General features: G+C 48.1%; 1 protein-coding gene across 5 annotated transcripts in view; it reads right to left on the reverse strand.

The window, feature by feature from the left end:
* DIP2C (disco interacting protein 2 homolog C) overlaps positions 1 to 18,313 on the reverse strand; it is a 311,434-nt gene extending 293,121 nt beyond the window's left edge. For 3 of the 5 annotated variants that reach the window (XM_068673477.1, XM_068673476.1, XM_068673475.1), the window contains exon 1: positions 17,622 to 18,312. In XM_068673477.1, the coding sequence (XP_068529578.1) occupies positions 17,622 to 17,706 (85 nt within the window). In that variant the 5' untranslated portion in view covers positions 17,707 to 18,312. Of the gene's footprint in view, positions 1 to 17,621 lie in introns of all 5 variants that reach the window. The other 2 variants (XM_068673474.1, XM_068673473.1) reach the window with 1 other exon arrangement.
* Between the last annotated feature and the right edge of the window lie 2,080 nt (positions 18,314 to 20,393).

A 20,393-nucleotide genomic window follows, 5' to 3' on the forward strand; every position in this document is an offset into this window, starting at 1 on the left:
GGAACATTTGGTCCAATAAAAGGAAGTATTTAAAGGACCATCAGGCTTGTTCCTCTTTAGGACTTCTCTTGCAGTGTACAGCATTGCAGTGTTATAATCAAATATTGTTTAGATGATTTAAAAAAAAATGAATAAAATTATTCCAGATGTGAAAGTCCTTGAGGCTGGAGAACTCAGCACCATGTCAGTACTGGAGAGATCATGGGGCTTAAAGCTGCAGAAGCAGGTTTTGTGTCCCCTTCAGCACTAGAGGCATCATAAAACCATTTTCCATGTGGCTATGTTTGTACCTAAACACTTCTACAGGCAAATAATATAAACTATGGTTGCCCACTGTCACAACAGCACTCTGACCTTCTCTGTGAGTGTCATTCTGCAGTTTCCAGCCCCATCAGTTTTTCACAGGCCCGAGCACAACGCAGTGCCCCACAGCCTTGGAGCAGGAGGTGAGGAGAAGCTGTGAGTGCTAGCGCGGAGCTCCCACAGCAGCGGCTGCATTTCCTACCGTATAATGGAGTCCAACTCCAGTACACCAGGTTACGTTAACCTCAGCTCTGTCAATACTTCATAAATTCGTGTCCAAAAGCAATACTTTTGTAAGAAGCCACGCACAGCTTGGTTTCCTAAACAGCAGAGCCTCTTCTGTGACCTGTGGATGAATCATGGCAAGAGAACACCGGGCTGGGAACAAAGCCCAGCTCTTCCCAGCACAGGAAAGGATGGCTGGGCGTCCAGCAGGCACTGCAGGTCACCCCCAGGTTACACAGCCTGGAACTGGGAGAGCCTTTCAGACCTCTGCGTGATCAGCAGAAATCAGCATTTTTTTCTAACCTAAGCAAAAACCTCAAACAGAACAGCGATCGACCTATGATTTCCTGAAAGATCTCCGTAATATACGCATATGTTGGTGGAGGCATGACTTGAAGGGCATGTGTTCCTCTGAAGATGCTGCAGGAGCAATGGCCCTAGGTGCTGGTAAATGGAGCTGCTGTCCGTGCAGCCACTGCTTCACATGGTGAAACCACTGCAGCCTGGCTACAGATTTTGCCTGTGCTAAGGCCCTGAAAAGCAAACACTGCTCCTGTCCCTGCCACGAGGCTTGGGAAGTGCGAGCGTGTGTGTGCCCAGCCGCCCCGAGCCAGAGGGAGGGCTCCTGCTCAGAAGCAGCGTTCGCCTCCCCAGCGGTTCAGCGTTGCCCAATGCTGTGCAGAAGTCTTTCAGCCAGCTTTGGATTTCAAAGCTTTTACTTGCATCCAAAGACTTTCTGAATATTATGTCCCCGTCTGCCAAATTGATCTTCCCTCTCTCATTATTTCCCCCACCAATTATACGGGTCTGAATTTGCTCCAGTTTTAAATTCGGTTCAGTGAGAGCCAGAGCGTTTTGTAACAAGATGCCCCTGCAGAGATCACCAGATACTGCAGCTGGAAAGGCACAACGTGTTAAAATAAGCCTCAAGATGTATACAACGGGGTTTGACTTTATTCACTGTGTATTTTGATATACCAAGGGTTATTACAGTAAATCGTTCTGAGCCAAAAGACATTGTTGTAAACTCAGCAACAGCATGAAATTCGCTTCATGTGACTGAGCGGGAACATACACCCCCCAAAACTAGCTGGAATAAAGATATTTGTGAAGTCAGTTTCACAACAAAAGCCTTGGTGATTCATTAGAAAGGGTGTGAGCCAGTACAAAAGCCAAAACACCGCTGAGAAGAAATAAACAGAATAGGCTTAAAATTATCTTCTTGTGCCAGAGAGTTGAGACCGAGCATCACACACAACCCCACAAATTCTGCCCTCGTTTCAAAGGCCTCCTAGTGACAGTGAGCTGTCCCGTGTCCTTCCTGACCCCGGCAGTTATTCCAGGAATTGTAGGCATGGTGGGGAAGGGGCTCCCACATCTGATCCACGAAGCGGGGGAAAAATCTGTGACTCAGGATGTGGGCAACTTGCGCGTGCCTCCGGGAGCTGCTCCTGCAGATAACATGCCCTTAAGTGGGAAGGTTTCTTCACCGAGGAGGCAGCGTGTGAGTTTCTTCCTTCCCCGTCCTGTCTGCATGCATATTGCTTTGCATCTGTAAGCCTACCTGCACAGACTTACACGCTGCCTGTAGAAATAAGGATGTCAGGATTCCACCTGGTTTTGCAATTTAAAAAGCAACTTGCTTACAAATTAAAAAAAAAAAAAAGTAAACCGTTGCCTCAAGAGATGTTTCTACACCTTGATTTTAAAATCTGTAATGGATCCCATTTAACTGAGCTAGTGGCTGTTGTATGGCATACACAGCCCCTGTCCACTTCTGGTTTTATGCTTCAATTTTAGTTACTCCATCACATGGAGAGTCTCACCCTCTTCACACCTTTAGTGGTGGGTACAAACAAAAAGATGTTGCCACTCCTTTCACTGCACAAACAACCCCGAAGTTTCTTTTGCTATTCAGGGCAAATTCCGAGTAAGTGAGGGATGTTACAAGAGGGATATTACAGGAGCAGCTCCTTGGAGTTGCTACATTTTCATACAGATTAATGAAGCAAAACAAACCAGTAGGAAAACAGTGATGCTTCAGACCAAGTTGGGTAGGTCACAGGTATGATGAAGAAAACAACACGATGGGCGGTAAAAGGGAAAGGAAAATAAAAATGCAAACCAAATCGTAATCACTTCCTGTGATCCTGAACAGAATCTTTTATTTCATGTGTTAATTACAGTAATACACTATTAAATTCCCTGAAATTACAGAAATTAAGCCTTTTCCATATAATGTCAAAGGACGAAGAAAGAGGTAACTATCAGTTAGCCTCGTGTTCCCTTCTCAGAAGAGAAGAGAAGAGAAGAGAAGAGAAGAGAAGAGAAGAGAAGAGAAGAGAAGAGAAGAGAAGAGAAGAGAAGAGAAGAGAAGAGAAGAGAAGAGAAGAGAAGAGAAGAGAAGAGAAGAGAAGAGAAGAGAAGAGAAGAGAAGAGAAGAGAAGAGAAGAGAAGAGAAGAGAAGAGAAGAGAAGAGCACTTAGAGAAATGAAGACTTCAATGTCATCACCTGAAATCTCTCAAATCTACCACATTCAGTGAAGCACAGAGAAAACATACAGCATGAGAAGCAGATAGCACCAGTCCCATTGTTCCTCATCTGATGATCTGGCAAGGCTAAATATGTAGTGGAGTGGAGCGTAATTAAAAATAAATAAATAATGAAATGATTAATAATGCTGTTAAGATCCCTAACTTTTCACACCATAGTGAAAAAAAAAAAAAGAAAAAGACAAACAAGGCTGTCGATCCCCCCATTACTCTCTTTAAGCAAGCAATGAAAATGACAAAGATTTGCTTTCCTGCACAGGGACGAGCTGCTGACCCCAGCCATGCCGGCAGGATCGGTGAGCCTCACCACATGCTTCAAATGCCTTGCTGAATCGGGACCGTGCCCCACATAACTTCCTCTTGCTAAAGCTATGGGCAGCTGCTCGTTGAGCAGGCAGGAGACGATGTGGATGTGGAAGTTCTTTCTATTTAAAAGCTGTGTTCATAGCCCAGAAAGGTAACCCAGCTCTCTTTGTACTTCCCTTTTAATAGAAAGAGCAAGCCTGGTGGCTGGGGAAGAATTAATAGCGTGATGCCTGCCATTCCCAAAGCCCACGGCCACCCAGAACTTTTCATACAAAGACCTTACTGCGGGGTCTGCAGTGGCAGAGTAACTGCAGATCACTTTCTAGCTTCGCCTGGAGGTTCCCTTCTGTGTTACTGACTTGGAAAAGACACACAGTATTTCAGTGCTTGGTCACAGCTGCACGCAACTCTTAGCACAGGTCCTAGTGAAACTAATACAAGACCTCATCAACACTCAGGATATTTTCATTTCTAGAATTAGTGCTAATGAGGAATCAAACACACTGATTTTCAAAGCCATGGAGTTCTCTTCATGTCCCTGCTCCAGAAAGAAGCAGGGACAGAGCAACTATTTCTTCAGAGATATAAAGAGATCCAGCCTTCTTTCAGACAGGTAGAAACTGGGAATCGTTTTAGGGACAGTCATACACCTGAGCGATGGTCATGATGGTGGAATTAAAATCCCCAGAAGCAACCTCACCCCCGCCTGAATCCCAGTCATTTCCCTAAGATGTAAATTCACCCCCATCATCAAGCTTTGCATACCAAAATCAGTGAAGTTATGTGAAGTGAAATGATTTCAAAATCCAATCTCTGCTTAATGCACCATGCTTCACCTCCCACACTGCCACACTGCATGCTTTCACTGACCATCACCATTATGTGTGTGACATAATTAAAACTGATATTTAACAAACTTGGTGCTACGAAAGGTCTCAGGTGAGGAGCCACCAGCAGCAGGCCTAAACACACCATAGAAAAGGCTCAGCGTGTCATTCCAAGGAACACATACACTGTGAAATCCAGGAGAAATGTACAAAGAAGTGCAAAATTCTCTTTGTATCAGTGAAGGATGGACATTTTTGAGGTGTCTCAGAGTGGCTGAGGCTGGCAGCACCTCTGGTCCAGCAGGGCCACCCAGAGCAGGGTGCCCAGAACCACGTCCAGGCAGCTTTTGAAGCTCTCCAAGGAGGAGACTCCACAGCTTCACAGCCTCTCTGTGCTCCTACTCGTGCCAGTGCTCTGTTACCCTCCCAGTAGAAAAGTTTCTCCTTCGATTCAGATGGTGTGGATACATGAAACATTTTACTCAGCAGCAAACCTGGATTAAGATGTTTCTGTACACATCCCTTCCCGATGTGTCCATCCTTCCCTCCATCCCTGCTGCTCACATCCCTGTTCTCACTGAACGCACTTACCACGCTGCACTACGTAGCAAACTGCTGAATTGATCCACCTTTTAAAATTATTAAAAAAAAAACACAGGGGGAAAAAAAAACTCAAAATGTTCTTCCTCTTGTTGTCTCTTTTGGTTTTGTTTTTAAATCCAGGCATGGCTGGAATGGTGACCCCCTGCACAGGCAGCATCTTCTGCTGGTGTTGGGCTACTGCAGAGATAAGGCTGCACTCCAGATTTAAGAGACTTCCACTGACAAACGATCTCGTTTTTCTTCACCCCGCTAGCAGTGGCACGGGACAAGATGAATCTCAGCACTTGCCACTGCTTCCCTAACAGGTGTGCTCATCAATATGCAAGGCTGATTTGAAGACACAGTTTCTAGTCCATGCTGTACGCCTGAACAATTGAAATGGCTTTCATCATGGAGAAAGCATTGCGGGCTGCTTGCAAGCAGTTCCTTTGTAATTTCAGGCTACAGAAGCTGTATTTTTGTTTAGCGAGGGTTTCACGTGAATAAAAAGAAAAAGAAAACCACAGCGTGGAGGTATTATCAACAAAAACACATTTGTAGATGGAAACTAAATGGCATAACGCCAGATCAGATTTTGAGAAACTGAAGATGCAGCTTTCTCTATAAATGCCTCAGACTGTGGGGAGAACACGCTAATTTGGCTTTAAGTAAATCGGATAAAGTAGAGGTAAACAGCGATGACAAAAAAAAAGCAAACATCAACATGACTGGCACAATCCACATATCTCAGGCAGTGTCTATACAGTCTGGGTGTTTCAGGTAGTTAACAGGTTTGTTACTGCAAGTCAGGAAGTTTTTTTAAATCAACGTAAGAATAAAGATTTGAGGTTTGGTCTGACATATCTCACAAGCACTCTTTTACAGAGGAAAAACAAGGAAAGAAAGTTACTGCAAAATGGTGTAACATGAATTATCTCCAATGTGATATTGCATGTAAGCCTGCTGTGCTGTTTGGGGGGAGTGCTGGAAAGACAACACAGGAATTTTGCTCATGGACTGAGACACGATGGGTGGATGGTGGCTTACCATTGTCTGCCATACTAGGGCAGGATTCCTCTGGAGAGAGGCCCCAAAGGTCAGAGATAACAGTGAAACAAGGGGAAAGAAAGAGAGCAGGGAGATGAGGGGAAGGAAAAAAATAGAGCAGGAGTTCCTCTCTCACAGGCTGGCTTTCTCTTTCTCCGTCACATCGGAAGAGGTAACAGGGAGCATGTGTTACCTCTCACGGAGTGCCAGAAGTGCTACGGAGCGTTTGTGATCACGTCGCTTCCAGCAAATTAGTAACAACTTCTTTAAGCTCTGCTTCTCCAGTCATGAGCAGTTCTGTATTTTCTCACTGGCAGCACGCTTTGGCCTGTTGTTGCACGCACGTAAAGGCTCCGTGTGAAATGCAAAGCGTTCTCCTAGTACCAAGGAGGGCTGGACACAGAGCAAAGAACTGGCATCTGTGAGGTGAGGTTCGTGCGCTCAGCCACAGCCCCTTAAATATCACAGACTGTTTGTGACTATTCGCAGGCATAGCTTTCAGTGGAACTACACCCAGTAGGGCGCTCCTGATGCCAACATAACTTTTGCCATTTATTTTTAGGTAAACTGGACTTCAGTCTGAGGGAAAAAATAAATACAAGAATTTCTTTTGGCAGGTCTCTTAAACTCCCTCCTTATTTAAGGCCCTGTAAATAAAGCTTCTGCTTTTACAGCGAGACTCCTGCCATACTTACGTTTTGGGAAAACTTCAATGATGCCCTTGCTTGTAATTCCTACTGTAATTTCTTTGTATTTGTACCACAAACCCGTGTGACTGAGCCCAGGTCTGGAAGCACAACTGCGCTACCAGCCACACTGGGCTGGGGAGTGGAATGCAGAAAGCGATGCGGCGCTGACCCAGCCCATGACAACAGTCCCACAATATTTTCAAAAGGAGGCTGGGGAAAAACAGATGCTATGGTATTTCGGAAGGGTAGAGTTACTGAGATGCTTCTTTCTCTCTCTCTTAACCCTACCATACCCATCTGAGCAATTTTTTTATGATGAAGCATATAGAACATCTTAGGATGTTAAATAACCAACAGTTACCGCCTTAGCAGCAGTTACCTTTTCCAAACCATTCCTTTTCACAATGCCCCTGCTAGCAAAACCCCATATATCTAACGAGAAGTCTGGGTAGAGACTTCTTGGGACATGTGAGTTACAGAAGACGTACCTCAGTTACCTATAACAGAGGTGAAAGGACTGTAACTTTCAGATCAACAAGATCTTCATGTTATAAAAGTCAACTGGAAAGCAGAGTTGGCTTCCTTCTTCCGAGTTGCAGCCTAACTTAGTCCTAGATACTCATTCTACTAAAAAAATAGGGGAACGTGAGGCCTGGAGTTATTTCTAATATATCCTGAGGCAGAATGGCTCAGAAAGGAAACTAAATCTGAAACTGCATTTATAATTCACAGGAGTTAACCAATTACAATAAAGAACCAAGTACATTGGAAGCAACAGCAATATGCAGTCTGACATTCTGAGTGATTTGTAACAGACCTAGTACTGCAGGTGACACTTTCATATCAAAAAAAACCCAACATCCTGTTGTTCTGGCAAAGTCAGATCACCACTTAGGAATAATAAACAACGCCAACCAACTTTGGTTTGAAGTTCTTTAAGCTTCAGAGGGACTGTGGTCTGGGACAACATTGCTTGAGTAATACAAAGAGCCAGTGCACAAAGCAGCCTAGACCCCTCTACCCCTAGACCCCTAGACTCTGACCCCAGGAGGACAGAGAAATCGACACTGAAGCCCAGTCTTCCTGCACTGGTGGTCTAAAAGTGTGTTATGGAAGGAAAACTGTTATGGACCAAATTACCAAAGTTACTAAATGTCTCCAAACGGCCCAGCAGCCCATGACAAACGTAATATCACTGCGCCTATTTCTGGCTCCAGGCATCCCCCACACGGCTTCTTCACTTACTTGCTGCAAGGTGACCCGATCACCTCGCCTGGCTCCACAGCACCTCCATGGATCAAGCAGCAGCCAGCAGCCTGACCTTCAAGGCTGAAGAGAAGCCGTCAGACTTGCCAGGAGCACCAGCCTTCCTCAGAAGTACCACCAGCAGCCAACACTGGCTAAGGCATCCTCATGCTTGAGAAGAGAGCACCTGGACTAGTAGGAAGTGTCTCCTTTCTCCTCCTGCAGACGAAGGAGCAGATTCCCTCGATGTGCAGGCTTCTGCACTGCTTAGAGGGAGGGGACTGCCTTACTTTTTCACTGTGCTCCAGAAGTGGTTGCATCTGCGGGTCACAGATACCAGCCTTGCGAAACTCTGAACGAACAAACATGTTTCACAGACAGCACAGTGCACCACGAACGAAGGCAGATACAGTTCCAGTGCTCCTAAAGCCTTCACTGACTGCCATGACACAAGAGAACAGGTCTGAATTACCGAGACAAACCAGTTAGGAAAAATCAAAGACATCAGAGCCAAGAAATCAGCCATTTCGGCAAAGCCTTTCCATGAAAACTGGTTTTGCCTTCACAGCAGGAAAGGTCTTCTTCTACTTAGCCGTAACTTAATACACTGAAAAAACATGGACTTAGGGTGCATTAGGATCACATATGGCATTACAAATAATAAAAAATTAATAAAAAATACTAAATGGGAAGGAAACAGTATACACAGATCCCTCTGCTAAAAAAGGATCCCTAGATATATACTTACTGTATGAAAGCTCAAATAAGAGGTATAACCAAACCAGGAAAACACTACTTGTCTTGTTCCAACTCATTTCATTGTTGAGTGCATACCTCACCTCCCTGAAGTATCAGGGAATAGGATCTTCCGAGGAATTGATTGTTTTCTTATTCTTCATCTAAATTATTAAGAAGTCCAGTACCTTTACATAAAAGCCAACAATTAAGCCGCCTATGATAAATATTCAGAGAGCTTTTTAAATGTGATCGTTCTGCCACTTCACACTTACAGAGAAGTCACCTGAGCTGCTGGTAAAACCCAGGAGCAGTCAGTACTGCAGCAGGCATCACCAAGGTCTGTACGTGATCTCCTCTCAGACTGTGCTGTACGTATGGCCTTGCAGTGGTCACTATTGATTTTCAAGAAATTACTACTGCAAGTAAATGTCAATGTCTTCACCGCTGAAAACCCACAAAACCTGGAAGTCTCCAGTACTGATGTGTTTCTTCAAGTTACCAGGACAATACAGCTCCTGATACTGGACTAAAACTTTTATAAAATGCCATCACGGACGTACTCATGGCACTGTGTATTTCTGCTCAAGAGTGCATTCAGTGGCTCACGTACACACCCTTCTTACACTCGGTATTTCTTAGAAAGGAGCCTTCCATCACGTCGACCAGTGGGTTCACTTTTTTCAGAAAGCCATTGAGTCCTCTTTTATTTGTAAGTGTGTCAGTGTTTATCTAGCCTTAGTAATATTTTCAGTCTTATCTCCAATCTGAATTTGTCTAATTTCCTTTTCCAGGAGCTGGAACTTCTCATGTTTTTAACGGCTAACATAAATAACTCTCCCCTATCAGAAAATACTCCTCCTTCCCCAACACAAGATTTGTCAAATAACCCAAACAAACCCTCCAACTTTCTCCTGGCTACCAAGGTCGATTAGGATTGCTTTAATCCCCTGAGTCCATGTCCCTACTCTGGGTCACTCTTAAAGACCTCATCTGAACTGTTTTGTCAAACTCTCCAAGTCTGCAGTACGGATGCTCGTCTCGCCAAAGTCAGAGCTTGTAAGAGACACAGATAAAACCTCGGGACTGGAATGTGTCAGTTGCATGAGTAGCAGAATATTCATAAACACAGATTGCAAGTCATTTTTTTCATTATATAATAATAATAATAATAAAAAAAACAAACAGGAAATGTCATTCCCGCTAGCCCCATTGCTGTTGCTCCACACACCAAACCAACTCTCCCCGTTGCAACACGAGGCTGATTAGATGCAGAGCCAATTAGAAGTATTGCCAACCCGTTAATTCGCCCTCTTAGAAGCAAAAATCACTCCGCAGTCCAACAGGATTTTTATTTTTTTTTCCAAAAAAGCTAACCCCTCGTTTCATAACACTTAGGAAAAAAGGATGCCATCCTCAAAACAATGTTTTGGTTTTCCTAGACTAAACAAAGATGGCAAATGAAACCAGCCTCTTCCTGAGAACTCAGCACAGGGGTTTGCTGTTGCCATTAAGGATAGGATTGGGCCATTTCTACATTTTACTCTTTCATCATTTAACTGCTGTTTGTTCATTCCCAGGCATCTGTCAAAGAAGTACAGTATCTGAAGTGCAATTTTCATTTTAAGAGTCTTTACCACAGTTGAACTGTTCACGCCACGGCAATGCCATCACTTTGTTTGGTTTTACATTTGAAAAACATTTCTTTCAACAAGGATAAGGGAGGTGTGGCATGGAAAATGCTAGGTTTTGCTCATTCTCCTTGCAATTAACAATGAAAAATATGACTTAATACGACCAAGGGTATTCCTTCCCCTCAAAATGAATAAATAAATAAATAAGCTAAGTTTCATTCATTCCTATGATCTTGGAGGTGTGTAGCTGTGTAAGACTGTAGTTACAGACTAAATGGATTTTGGAAGGAAGCTGTTTCTGTAAAATTTCCAAACTGTTACATATGAGATACCAGGATGCAGAGGACCAGCTTGGTCTCTTTCTCCATTAAACAGGAGGAGCCGCGATAGCCCTGCCAGCAGCCTGCCGATGCCCCGGCACCTTTCCTGGTCTAGGCAGGCCTTCAGCCAGCAGCCCCCCAGTGAAACCCCGGGCTCTGTGACCCATGCTGACACTTCACTGGATGTCACAGGGTTTAAGCAACATTTTCCTGGCTTCTGAGCAGCTCCTGCCAGACCAGACTTCCCAGATCTTTTTGGGTTTTGGTATTTTCATCTTACACACAAATCAAGCCAAGATGTAAATGAAGAACTATCAGATGCCACGGTTAATGCAGAGGTATGGCTTCTGGATCCAGACAGCAGTAAGACCAAACACAGGTCCCAATACTCCCTTCTGTTGCCATAATAAGCAGGCAATATTTGACGAGCCCCTTCTTCCCCTCAACTGCCACCATTCTGTAGACCCAACTGTGTGGGTGACAGCAAGCACTGCTCCAAACGCCCTGAAAGCTGGCCCATCACTGCTCCAGCTCAGTCTCTGGAGAGCAAAAAACACTTTCATACCTCTGTAAGTCCCAGGACACACTTCCTTCCTATCCACCTTGTCAGGATACTTTGTAAGAACTCTTTGTCTCATTCCTCCAACCATTTCACACAGGATACTCTTTAAAGGAGAGGGCTGAACTGAGACATTGTATACTTTTCAATGTTACCTTCTGCTACAAAACACTGTAACAATTTTCCAGGTGGCAGCACTGAACACAGCTGGCAGCATGGCAGGTTGGATGTCCAGCAGACTGCTACGCCTATCAAACTGCCTCCCTCCGTCCCGCAGGAGCCATCAGGTTGCCCTGGCGAGACCCAACATGGCTTTGGCACCATCGTGTCACCGTTGTGCGCTGCACTTGTTTTGCCAAACCTCAGCTGGGTGAGCGCTGCCTGCACCTGGGCTCCCAGGAAGAAAGAGCAGAACGGAGGCGGGGGCCAAGGAAAGGCAGAATGGGATCACCAGGGCTAAGGTACCACTGATGCTCACCCACTGGGAAGGCAGGGAAATCTGCATGCCTAATTTTAAATGGCTTAAGAGTTTGTGTCAAAGCTGTTCTGTGCTGTGCTGAATCTTGCGCTGCGGTGAGTCATCTGGTCTGACAGTTGCCAGGGAATTAAAGCAGTTATTTTTGAAAAAGTATATGTCCTGCTTGACGCTCCATACAAATAGCCTCTTAAAAAATTAAAACGCAGTCAATGCATTTTTAAGTACAGAAGAGCTACGGCACATTTAGGATTCTCTGCATCACGCCGCAAACATCCATCCCGAGCCATGAAAACCAAAAGCAGTCCATTGATGGCCCCTGGGAGAAACACTGACCTTCCTGCTGCTCTCCACTCCTGGGCCAAATCCTCCATCAAGGATTAGTTTGTTGTATCGGCCTTTTGCATAGCAGGGAAATAGTTTGCCCTGCGAAAAGCGAACCACAAAGGGAAGAGGCGTGCTATATCTGGATTTCTGCAGTAGGAAAGAGGATTTGGTTTGCTGGGATCAAGTCTATTTGACTCAAAATGACAATTTTCACCTTACAAAGGAGTAACCCAGGCAGGTCAGTACCTTCAGAGAAGGACAGCCCGCCGACCCACCACCACGGGAGAAGCAGAGGCTTGTGCTCCCTGCGCCGTGCAGCACAGGCAGAGACATTCCCCACAGCTGCAAGGGGCAGCTCCTCACAACGCGTGGCCCTGTTACAAACACACCACTTTCTGCCCGTTCTGCCTATAAATCTGACACCCCACCGGCAGTTTTCACACATCCTTGGGAGAAGTTGCTCAGGTCTGTCTGTTGGGTAGCACAGTAAAGATCATCGGAGTGATCTATGAAGTGTAACCCCTGGGCATCAGTGCTGCTCGACGTCAGCCTGCAATAAAGGTGTATTTACAGCATGCCTCCGGGACAGCTCTTCTGGGAACATCCCGGCGATTTGCATAGTCTGCTTTACAAGGCTTACAACATACCTCGGCTGAATGAGTGACAGCAAGTCCTTTTGACACAGCTACGCCCATTAAATGCCCTGAAGTCCAAATATCACAGTGAGATGAAGTAGGTAGACACACATCCAAAAAAAGAAAAGACTTCAAATTCCAGCGCCTTCCAATGCAAATGGATATTAACTCTTGAGTGAATGGAACCTGTTTTTAAAACTACCAAGCAACTCTCCCTCTCCTGCAGGCACACCATCCAAGAACCAAAGCAGCCAATGAGAGGAGGTTCATCTTGCAGAGGAAGAAAAACTCCTGTTGCCAGCACTCTTGATTTTATCATAATTTTCATGGCATTTGACATATTTGCTTAAAACCTCAGATCTTGTATGTAATGTGAAAATTTCAGCTTGATGTGTTTTGAGTACGTTCGTCCTCCCTGCCAGGAAAAGAACTGAAAACATGAACCAACTGCGCCCTAACGACAAAAAAAAAGAGAAAACAACCAGAAGCAAAAGTGAGTATTGAATTTCTTGGTTCACTTCTCACCCAAACTCGGGAAGTATCACCACTCTGTCATTGTGCAGGTTATACCCACTTGCTAAGCAGGGCACTCTCTCTCAAGGAGTGAATTAAAAGGATGACTCCACATCCCAAATCACAGAGGTGTGGTAGTTATTGAAATTTTCACACTCTGAAACCTCTCCACGGGTGAAGAGTCAGCTGGCAAATGTCAGGCAGGAATAATAACTGCGGGAGCTAACTGCAGCCCTCTGGCCCCACGCCAGTGACTACATCCAGGCAGGCAGCTTGGCGGGGTCCGGTGGCCCCGCAAGGCGCTGCCAACCACATCTCCCTCCCGAGAGCGGCGTTCCTTTTGCTGACAGCATCGCTCTCCTGGACAAGGGCTTCGCTGCCTCTGTCAGGAGGCACTGTGCATTAACGGGCACCAGTAAATGACAAACCTTGCACCTATAAAATAATGCACCAACCAGACAACAACCCAATCAACCCAAAGAAGATGAGTGCCTATCACCAAGCCAGCAGATCTAACCAAAATTTAGGGCCAAATTAATCACCTGAGCTCAAGGCCAGTGCCTTTGGGAAGGAGCAGCCATTCCTTGAAGATCCGCTGATGCTTTCTGAAAGCAGTCTTTGGAGAAAGGCTGAAGCTTACCAAAACCTGCTATGCCTCATCTGTTTAAAATGAAAGAGGACTGGACGTATAGTATGGAATATGAGTAGAACAGTTTCTGAACAGGATGTTTTTCACATTTTCCATGTGGCGTCTGTGGTTCTTCTAAGTGTTTCAGCTCTGCTATCTGACACTTGGATAAAATACTGGAGGAAATATAGAGCATCTTTTCCCGATTAATTTTGGTTCAGAAAGTAACTGGCAGGGCAATATAACCCTGTATAACCTTAACTAGAGGGGAAAAGGAGAAAAATATGTTAGGGACTTTCTAATTCTTAAGTGTTTTTAAGAATGGAGGGGTTGTAAAATTACATTTTAAACAGGAAGACAACATATTTCAAGTCTCCTGGTTTTATTAAATGAGTTCTTCAGTTAATAGCTCCCAAGTTAATCTAAAAAAAAAAAATGAGATGATTCATCTATTTCCATCCAATACAATTTTATACAGAGCTAGAAAACTAAAGCCTCGTAAAATTCTAAGCGGCCCTCAAGAACAGCCACTGCCGAGTGACACGTTGATTGCATCAGCCTCCAAAGGCCACAGTTTGGAGCACTACAGGCATCAGGACACTCCCTGGAACCCACTGCAGCGTCACAGAACACGTAGGTAACAGGCCAGCCTCAGCCACGTTCACTCGAGCACAGCAAAACAAATGCCTTCAGAGTATCTGGCTGGATAAAAAAGATTCCACAACTCACTCCTAATACTCTTAGCAGACTTACAGTGCTGCACCTCTCAGTTCTGAGAAACAGGGAAGCATTTTCCCCTCCCAAAATGAAGTAAAAACACCATCAAGAAGTGTGCTACTGCTGCCTTCAGCTGAACATAAAATTAAATGCCAACGCGTGAACATGAAAGCCACTTTCAGCACTCATCAAAGTGCGAGGCTCCCTCTCTCTCGTGGGGCAGGCTACAGGCACACATGCTCGGAGGACACTGGTAAACATTTCTGACTCTGACTGATCTTCAGCCTCTAAATCATACTAATGAAACTAACAAAATCTAAAATGGTTACCCTAATTTGCATCCATAGTACCTTTCAAATAGCTATGTTTGAAACAAAAAAGCACATTCGGACCACAACAAAAGAGAGGTAAAAGGCGTGCGGCTTGCCCACAATAACCAGTGGGTTACAAGTGCCAGAAACAATCTTAGCAGAACACAAAGTAAACACCTTTCAGACAAACTCCTCTTCCCTCGAAACCAACGAACAGCACAGAACTGCCTAAATGCGTGCAAAAAAAAGGCACTTTGCCCTGTCATCTAAAAAGCATGTGCTACCTTCCCGGCAGCCACTGCCCAGGTACCTGCTGTAGAATTGCCGCTGCAAGTGAGCCCCTGCCCAGCGTGCAGCTGAACACGGAGAGCAGAATTTGGCTACGAGAGGGGAAACTACGTCTGCTTTAGGTAAAGGGACGGAATTCAAGGCAGTCCCTTCACTCCCAACATTATCAATGAGACCCAACTACGCGTGTAAGCGTGCAGCTGCCCAGCTACTGCTTTCTGCAGTTACGACACCCTAACACATGGTGAGCAGGACACATATTCAAACCTCAGTCCTGCAAACCTTTCTGCACAGGCTGGAGCCCACCACAGTGATCACACGCCACTGAAGCCAGCGGGCTGGCACATGATGGTCAAGTTCAGCATACATGTAAGGGGTGCACACTCGGGGCCTGAAAATGCATGAAATTGACTTGAAAACCACCAAACTCTGAGTTAGTGTGGCCACACTGTGACCAGCCTTCCCCTGAAACAAAACCTGACGAGTTACTGATCCTGCCCTATGCAGTCATTAGTTTTGGGAAGAGGCCAGAATGTGCAACACACGTGCCTGAAGTGAGGAGCTTTACGCGGCGGCAGGTTGAGTTTTCCCAGGCACGGCGCACTGCAATTTACTTGACTAAGAGCACACCAAGAGTGGCTTGGGGGAAAGACACCGAAAGCAGGATGCTGGCCCCTTCTCCTCCCTCCTCCCAGCTCCAACCAATCTTGATTTAGGCTGCCACAGTCAGAAAACACGAGCCATGCTGTCTGCTGGGTGTAACGTCAGTGGCACCAAAGGAAAGATACTGTCAGTGGGATACATTCATTCCAGCTCTAGCTCCAGGGGAGGCACAGCAGTGCAGATAGAGATGTCCAATTGCAAACCACGTCCTGCTTCCTCCCAGTCTTCTTGGATTATGCTTGCGGCAACAGGAACTGTACCATAAAACTGCATTACAACTCCGGCACGCTGAATTAGCGTATTTCTTACTGAAGATCTAAGTCAGTTTGATTTTGGTCGTCTGAAAGCTTTTACTAACATCTGCTTTAATTAGCATCTTGCCGGTGTGCAGACAGTGGTGTGATAAACACCAAAAAGCACAAAGCAGGAGCACACCGTGGTATCGACAGTGCTCCCTGCTCCCTCCACAGCACAGAGAAGGGCTGGTGGATGGGCAGTACCTCGCAGGAAGGGAACACCGCGTTGAACTTTTCTTATTTCGGGTACCCTCAGGGAGGGGAAGGCAGAGAAAGGAGAGCCCCAGGCTAATCAGTAGCTCCTTCTCCTCTTCCCCCTCAAAGCGTTAAAAAGAAAATACAATGTCAACATCAGCTCCTCCCTGCCTGAAACTGGCTTGAGCGCATTTTACTTTCTGGCTTGGAGCCCTTACAAACCGTTAGGGAGAGCCGGGAAGGCAGCTCGGTGTATCGAACACTTCCAATAACTGATCTGGGGCACGCTCAGCCATTCTGTCAAGCGCTGCAGCCTGCCGGCGGTGAACGAACACTAACATTTGTCTTTTTTTTATTAAAAGAAAAAGCTCACGGCACATTTTTACTTGAGGAAAGAGCCAACTCCGGCATCAGCAGATACAGATACTCCCTGCCTCTGCAAGGAACAGCTTACATCTGAGGCACCACAACCCTACACTGACGGCACTCTGGCCGCTCGATCCCCATCAGCAAGGGATCCCGATGGGCAGTAATCGCTCCATGCACCCCATTTCTCTGCCGGAGCTGCCACAGCTGGAGACGGGGAGCTGTCTGGCGGCAGGCTGAGGCACAGAGGGCGGGCTCGGGCTCCCGCTCGCCCTCCCAGCCACAGCAGCAGCAGCGATGTGCGGGCTGTATGAGAGCCTTCCCCACCGGCAGGGCATCAAAATCAACCAAGCCAAGCAAATCACCACCACAAGCTTTCAGTTAAACAGGAAATATATATATGTATATAAACGGGATTAACAAAAAAAAAAACCTTTCCTCTAGGTAGCATTTTTGAGGTGACCTTATCACGGCGTGTTTTGTTGCAAGTGCTACGCCGATCCCGAGGCGTGCACTTGAGGGCAAGCCCCTCGATACAAGCCAAAAGCAGCCTTTTCGCCCCAACGTTATGTGGCAGATTTCTGCAAAAACTGCGTTTTCTTGGCAGGACGGGGATCCCTGCGAGCCAGCCCCAAGGATTTTTCCATCTTCCGTAATAAAACATGCGAGGCTGGAGAGCGGCGAGCCCCGCCGCCAGAAACCCCCTCTCCAAGGGAGAGGGGGCGGAATTCACCACAGGTAGAACAAATATATAGAGAGATAAATAAAAAATAGTAAAAATAATTAAAAAAAACCGTCCGCCCGAGCCTCGGGGGGCGAGCACAAAGGCGCGCACCCGCCTGTCCCCTCAGGAGCCGAGGGAACGCCAAGGGGACACGGAGGAGGGAGGCTGGAAAGGAGGGGGGTCGGGGAAGGGGGTTTGGGGGGGTTTTGGGGTGGCACCGAGGGGCTGGGGAGGGGGCGATGGGGGCTGTGTGGGGGCTGTGTGGGGGCGCGGGGCGCTGAGGGGAGGGGGTGCGCGCGCCCCGCCAACTGTCACCGCCACCGCCCGCGCGCGCGCACGCGAGGGCCGTGCCCGCTCCGCCGCCCCCCCCCCACACACACCTCCCGCGTTCCCCCCCTCCCCATTTTTAAAATTTATTATATATATATATATATAATGCATTTATTTATCTGTTTTACCTTCGGAGAGCTCCAGCTCCAGCTCGGCCAGGCGGGCCCGCACCTCCAGGGGCAGCGACACGCTGTCCAGGCTGCGGTCCGCCATGCTGGCGCGGGGGGCTCTGCCCTCCTCCTCCTCCTCCTCCTCCTCCTCCTCCTCCTCGCCCTCCTCCTCCTCCTCCTCCTCCTCCTCCTCCTCCTCCCCGCTGCTTCTCCCCCTTTGTTCGAGGCGCGGAGGGGAGAGGAGAGGAGGGGAGAGGGGAGGAGGGGAGAGGGGAGGGGAGGGAGGGAGGGGAGAGGGAGGGAGGAGGGAGGGCGGCGGGGCCGCGCCGGGTGCCGAGGTCCCTGCGCGCCGCCTCAGCGGGGCATGCGGGGGGCGCGCACGGGGACGGGGCGCGGAGGGAGGGCGGGAGGGAATGCGGCGATTTCTCCTCTCCTCCTCCTCCTCCTCCTGCCCTCTCCTCCTCCTCCTCCTCCCTCGCTGCTTCCTTCAGCGGGGCCCCGCCATGGCCGCTGCTGCTGCCGCCGCCGCCGCCCGCCCGCGATCGCTCCTCACATCGGCTTCCCCGCCGCTGCCGGCTCCCTCCCGGCTGGCCGCAGCCGCCCGGCCCCGCTCCTTCCCCGGGCTGGGCTGGGCTGGGCTGGGCTGGGCTGGCGGCGCCTGGCGCTGCGGTGCCGCTGCCGCGACTGCTGCCGGCCGGGCACGGCGCCGCTGCTGTCACGGGCACGTGACCGCGCCGCCGCTGCGCGCCCCCGACGCCGGCCCCCAGGGGGCGCGCACGGCGCGGCTCCCGCGCGCGCCTCAGCCCTGAGGCGCTCTTGGGGCGGGAGGCGTTGGGCTCCGAGGTTTTCCTCTTCCATCCCCTCTCCAATTTCCACTTCCATCCCCGCTCACTGCCAGAGATGAGGACACAGCCGCGTGTCCGTGCTCAGCTCCGGTGCCCACCCACCGCCACCTCCATCAGTGCCCCAGTCACCCCGCTCCTAACAGGCAAAACGTGCCGTGAAGCGTCCCTTCAGGGCAACATCCCTTCAACAACCACGCTCAGCCCTTGCTTTTTGTCCCCGCACACCTCTTCTCTCCTGCGTTTCGTTTTGTCTCGGAGCATCCCTCAGCAGAAGGACGGGGCAGGGCAGCGCACCACCTGCTGTTTCATAAGCCCTTGGAAGTCAGGGGGAGAATTTGGCTCACAGGGACACGAGTTTAACCAAAAAAAAAGGCGTAATTGTCCCCAAATCAACCACAGCTTGCATTTCGGTTAGCAGAAGGTGTAGGATGTAGGAGTTCCTTCAAGCAATGAAGCTCAGGCTGTGACTATACCAAACAAAGCAATTTTTTAGTACGTTGTGGAACAAAAACAAATGGCATCACCATTTATATCACCAGCTGTGCTGGACTGGTGTCAGCGCCAGGGCGATCCCTGCACCGCACGTGGTGCTGGCAGCTCCTCGTGCCTTGGCTGTGACCCGGGGACCATCCCCAGACCCAGAGCCACTCGTACCCGATGCCCGTGTCCCTTCAGCCGGAGCGGTGCCACCACCGCCCGCAGCACCTGGGCCAAGCTGCCAGGTGCAGGCGAGCCTTGGCCACACCAGGTCCCTGCGTTTCATGGTGCTGGTGCTCGTTTCATTGTCATTTATGCTGATTTCTATTAACCACCACCGGGCTACTCTTCAATGCACTGCCGGATTGGAGCCATCTGTTTAGGCTCTCTGTAGCCCGCTACTTTATACAGCATGGCAACACGCATGCCATTTAGGGTATACAATGCCTCTCCACCGGCACCCTGCTATATAGGGGTAAGATTTTTTGCCTATTGTTGAGCACCGAATGGCTGAAATACAGGCATTCAAGGAATTATCCGCGTCTTTCAAGTTCCTTACATCGGGACCCAAACAACGAAAAGCAATTAAATCCAAATGTGCTCCAGGCTTCCTACCTGAGAAGCCCAGTTTTGTTTGTTTATTGTTTTGTGGGGGATGAAATAGGCTGGCAGGCTCAGTGCTCCACAGGAGGAGCTTTTTCCAGCACCAAGGAGGCAGCCACGAGGGAGGCAGCGCAAGGCTCTGTGGTGATCCAGCCTTCTGCACCAGCCTGTGTCTCCGAGCTGCACCTTTTGCTTCCCCAGTCTTTGAGCTGATGGGAGCCGGTGATTTTATTTGTTTTCTGATTGTTGCACAATCCCTATCAGTGACGCTCACCCCGCTCTCCAAATTTCCCCTTTTGTCAAGTTACATAAAGGGACCTGAAGAGAAAGAGCTGAATGTTCACAACATTTCACACGGAATTTTCCTGGGGCTTCCACAACAAGCCCCGTGTTTCAGCAGTCGGGCACATCCACAGAAAGAGCAATCACTTGCTGTGTGAATCCATCAGGCAGGAATGGAAAAACCCGAATCCTGCAGCCTCCCCATCGAGGTGCCGTGCTGGATGGAGGCTGCTGCAGAAAGGGTTTGGGGGATCCCTCCCCTTGGCACAGGGATGGGGGAGCCAAACCCTGGCACAGGAACCTGCTTGGGGCCGTGGCAGCCTCATTCGAATGAAACATTTGTTCCAACAGGGCTCCTCTGCCTCATGAGAAGAGATTTCTTGCTTACCTCTGGGTCCCAATAATGAAATTTTGAGCATATAAATTTGCATGATGAATTTGATGAAACACTGAAATTAAAACAAAAAAAGGAGCAAGTCAGGAGGTTTGACCTAGTTGGTCTTAATTAATGAATCCTTCCAGATTTGTAGATGAGAGGCTGCGTCCTAATCATCCACCAGAATAAGCAGTAGGAATTTTCCTG

Source organism: Anas acuta, chromosome 2 (genome assembly GCF_963932015.1).
Source record: "Anas acuta chromosome 2, bAnaAcu1.1, whole genome shotgun sequence".
NCBI classification, from domain to species: domain Eukaryota; kingdom Metazoa; phylum Chordata; class Aves; order Anseriformes; family Anatidae; genus Anas; species Anas acuta.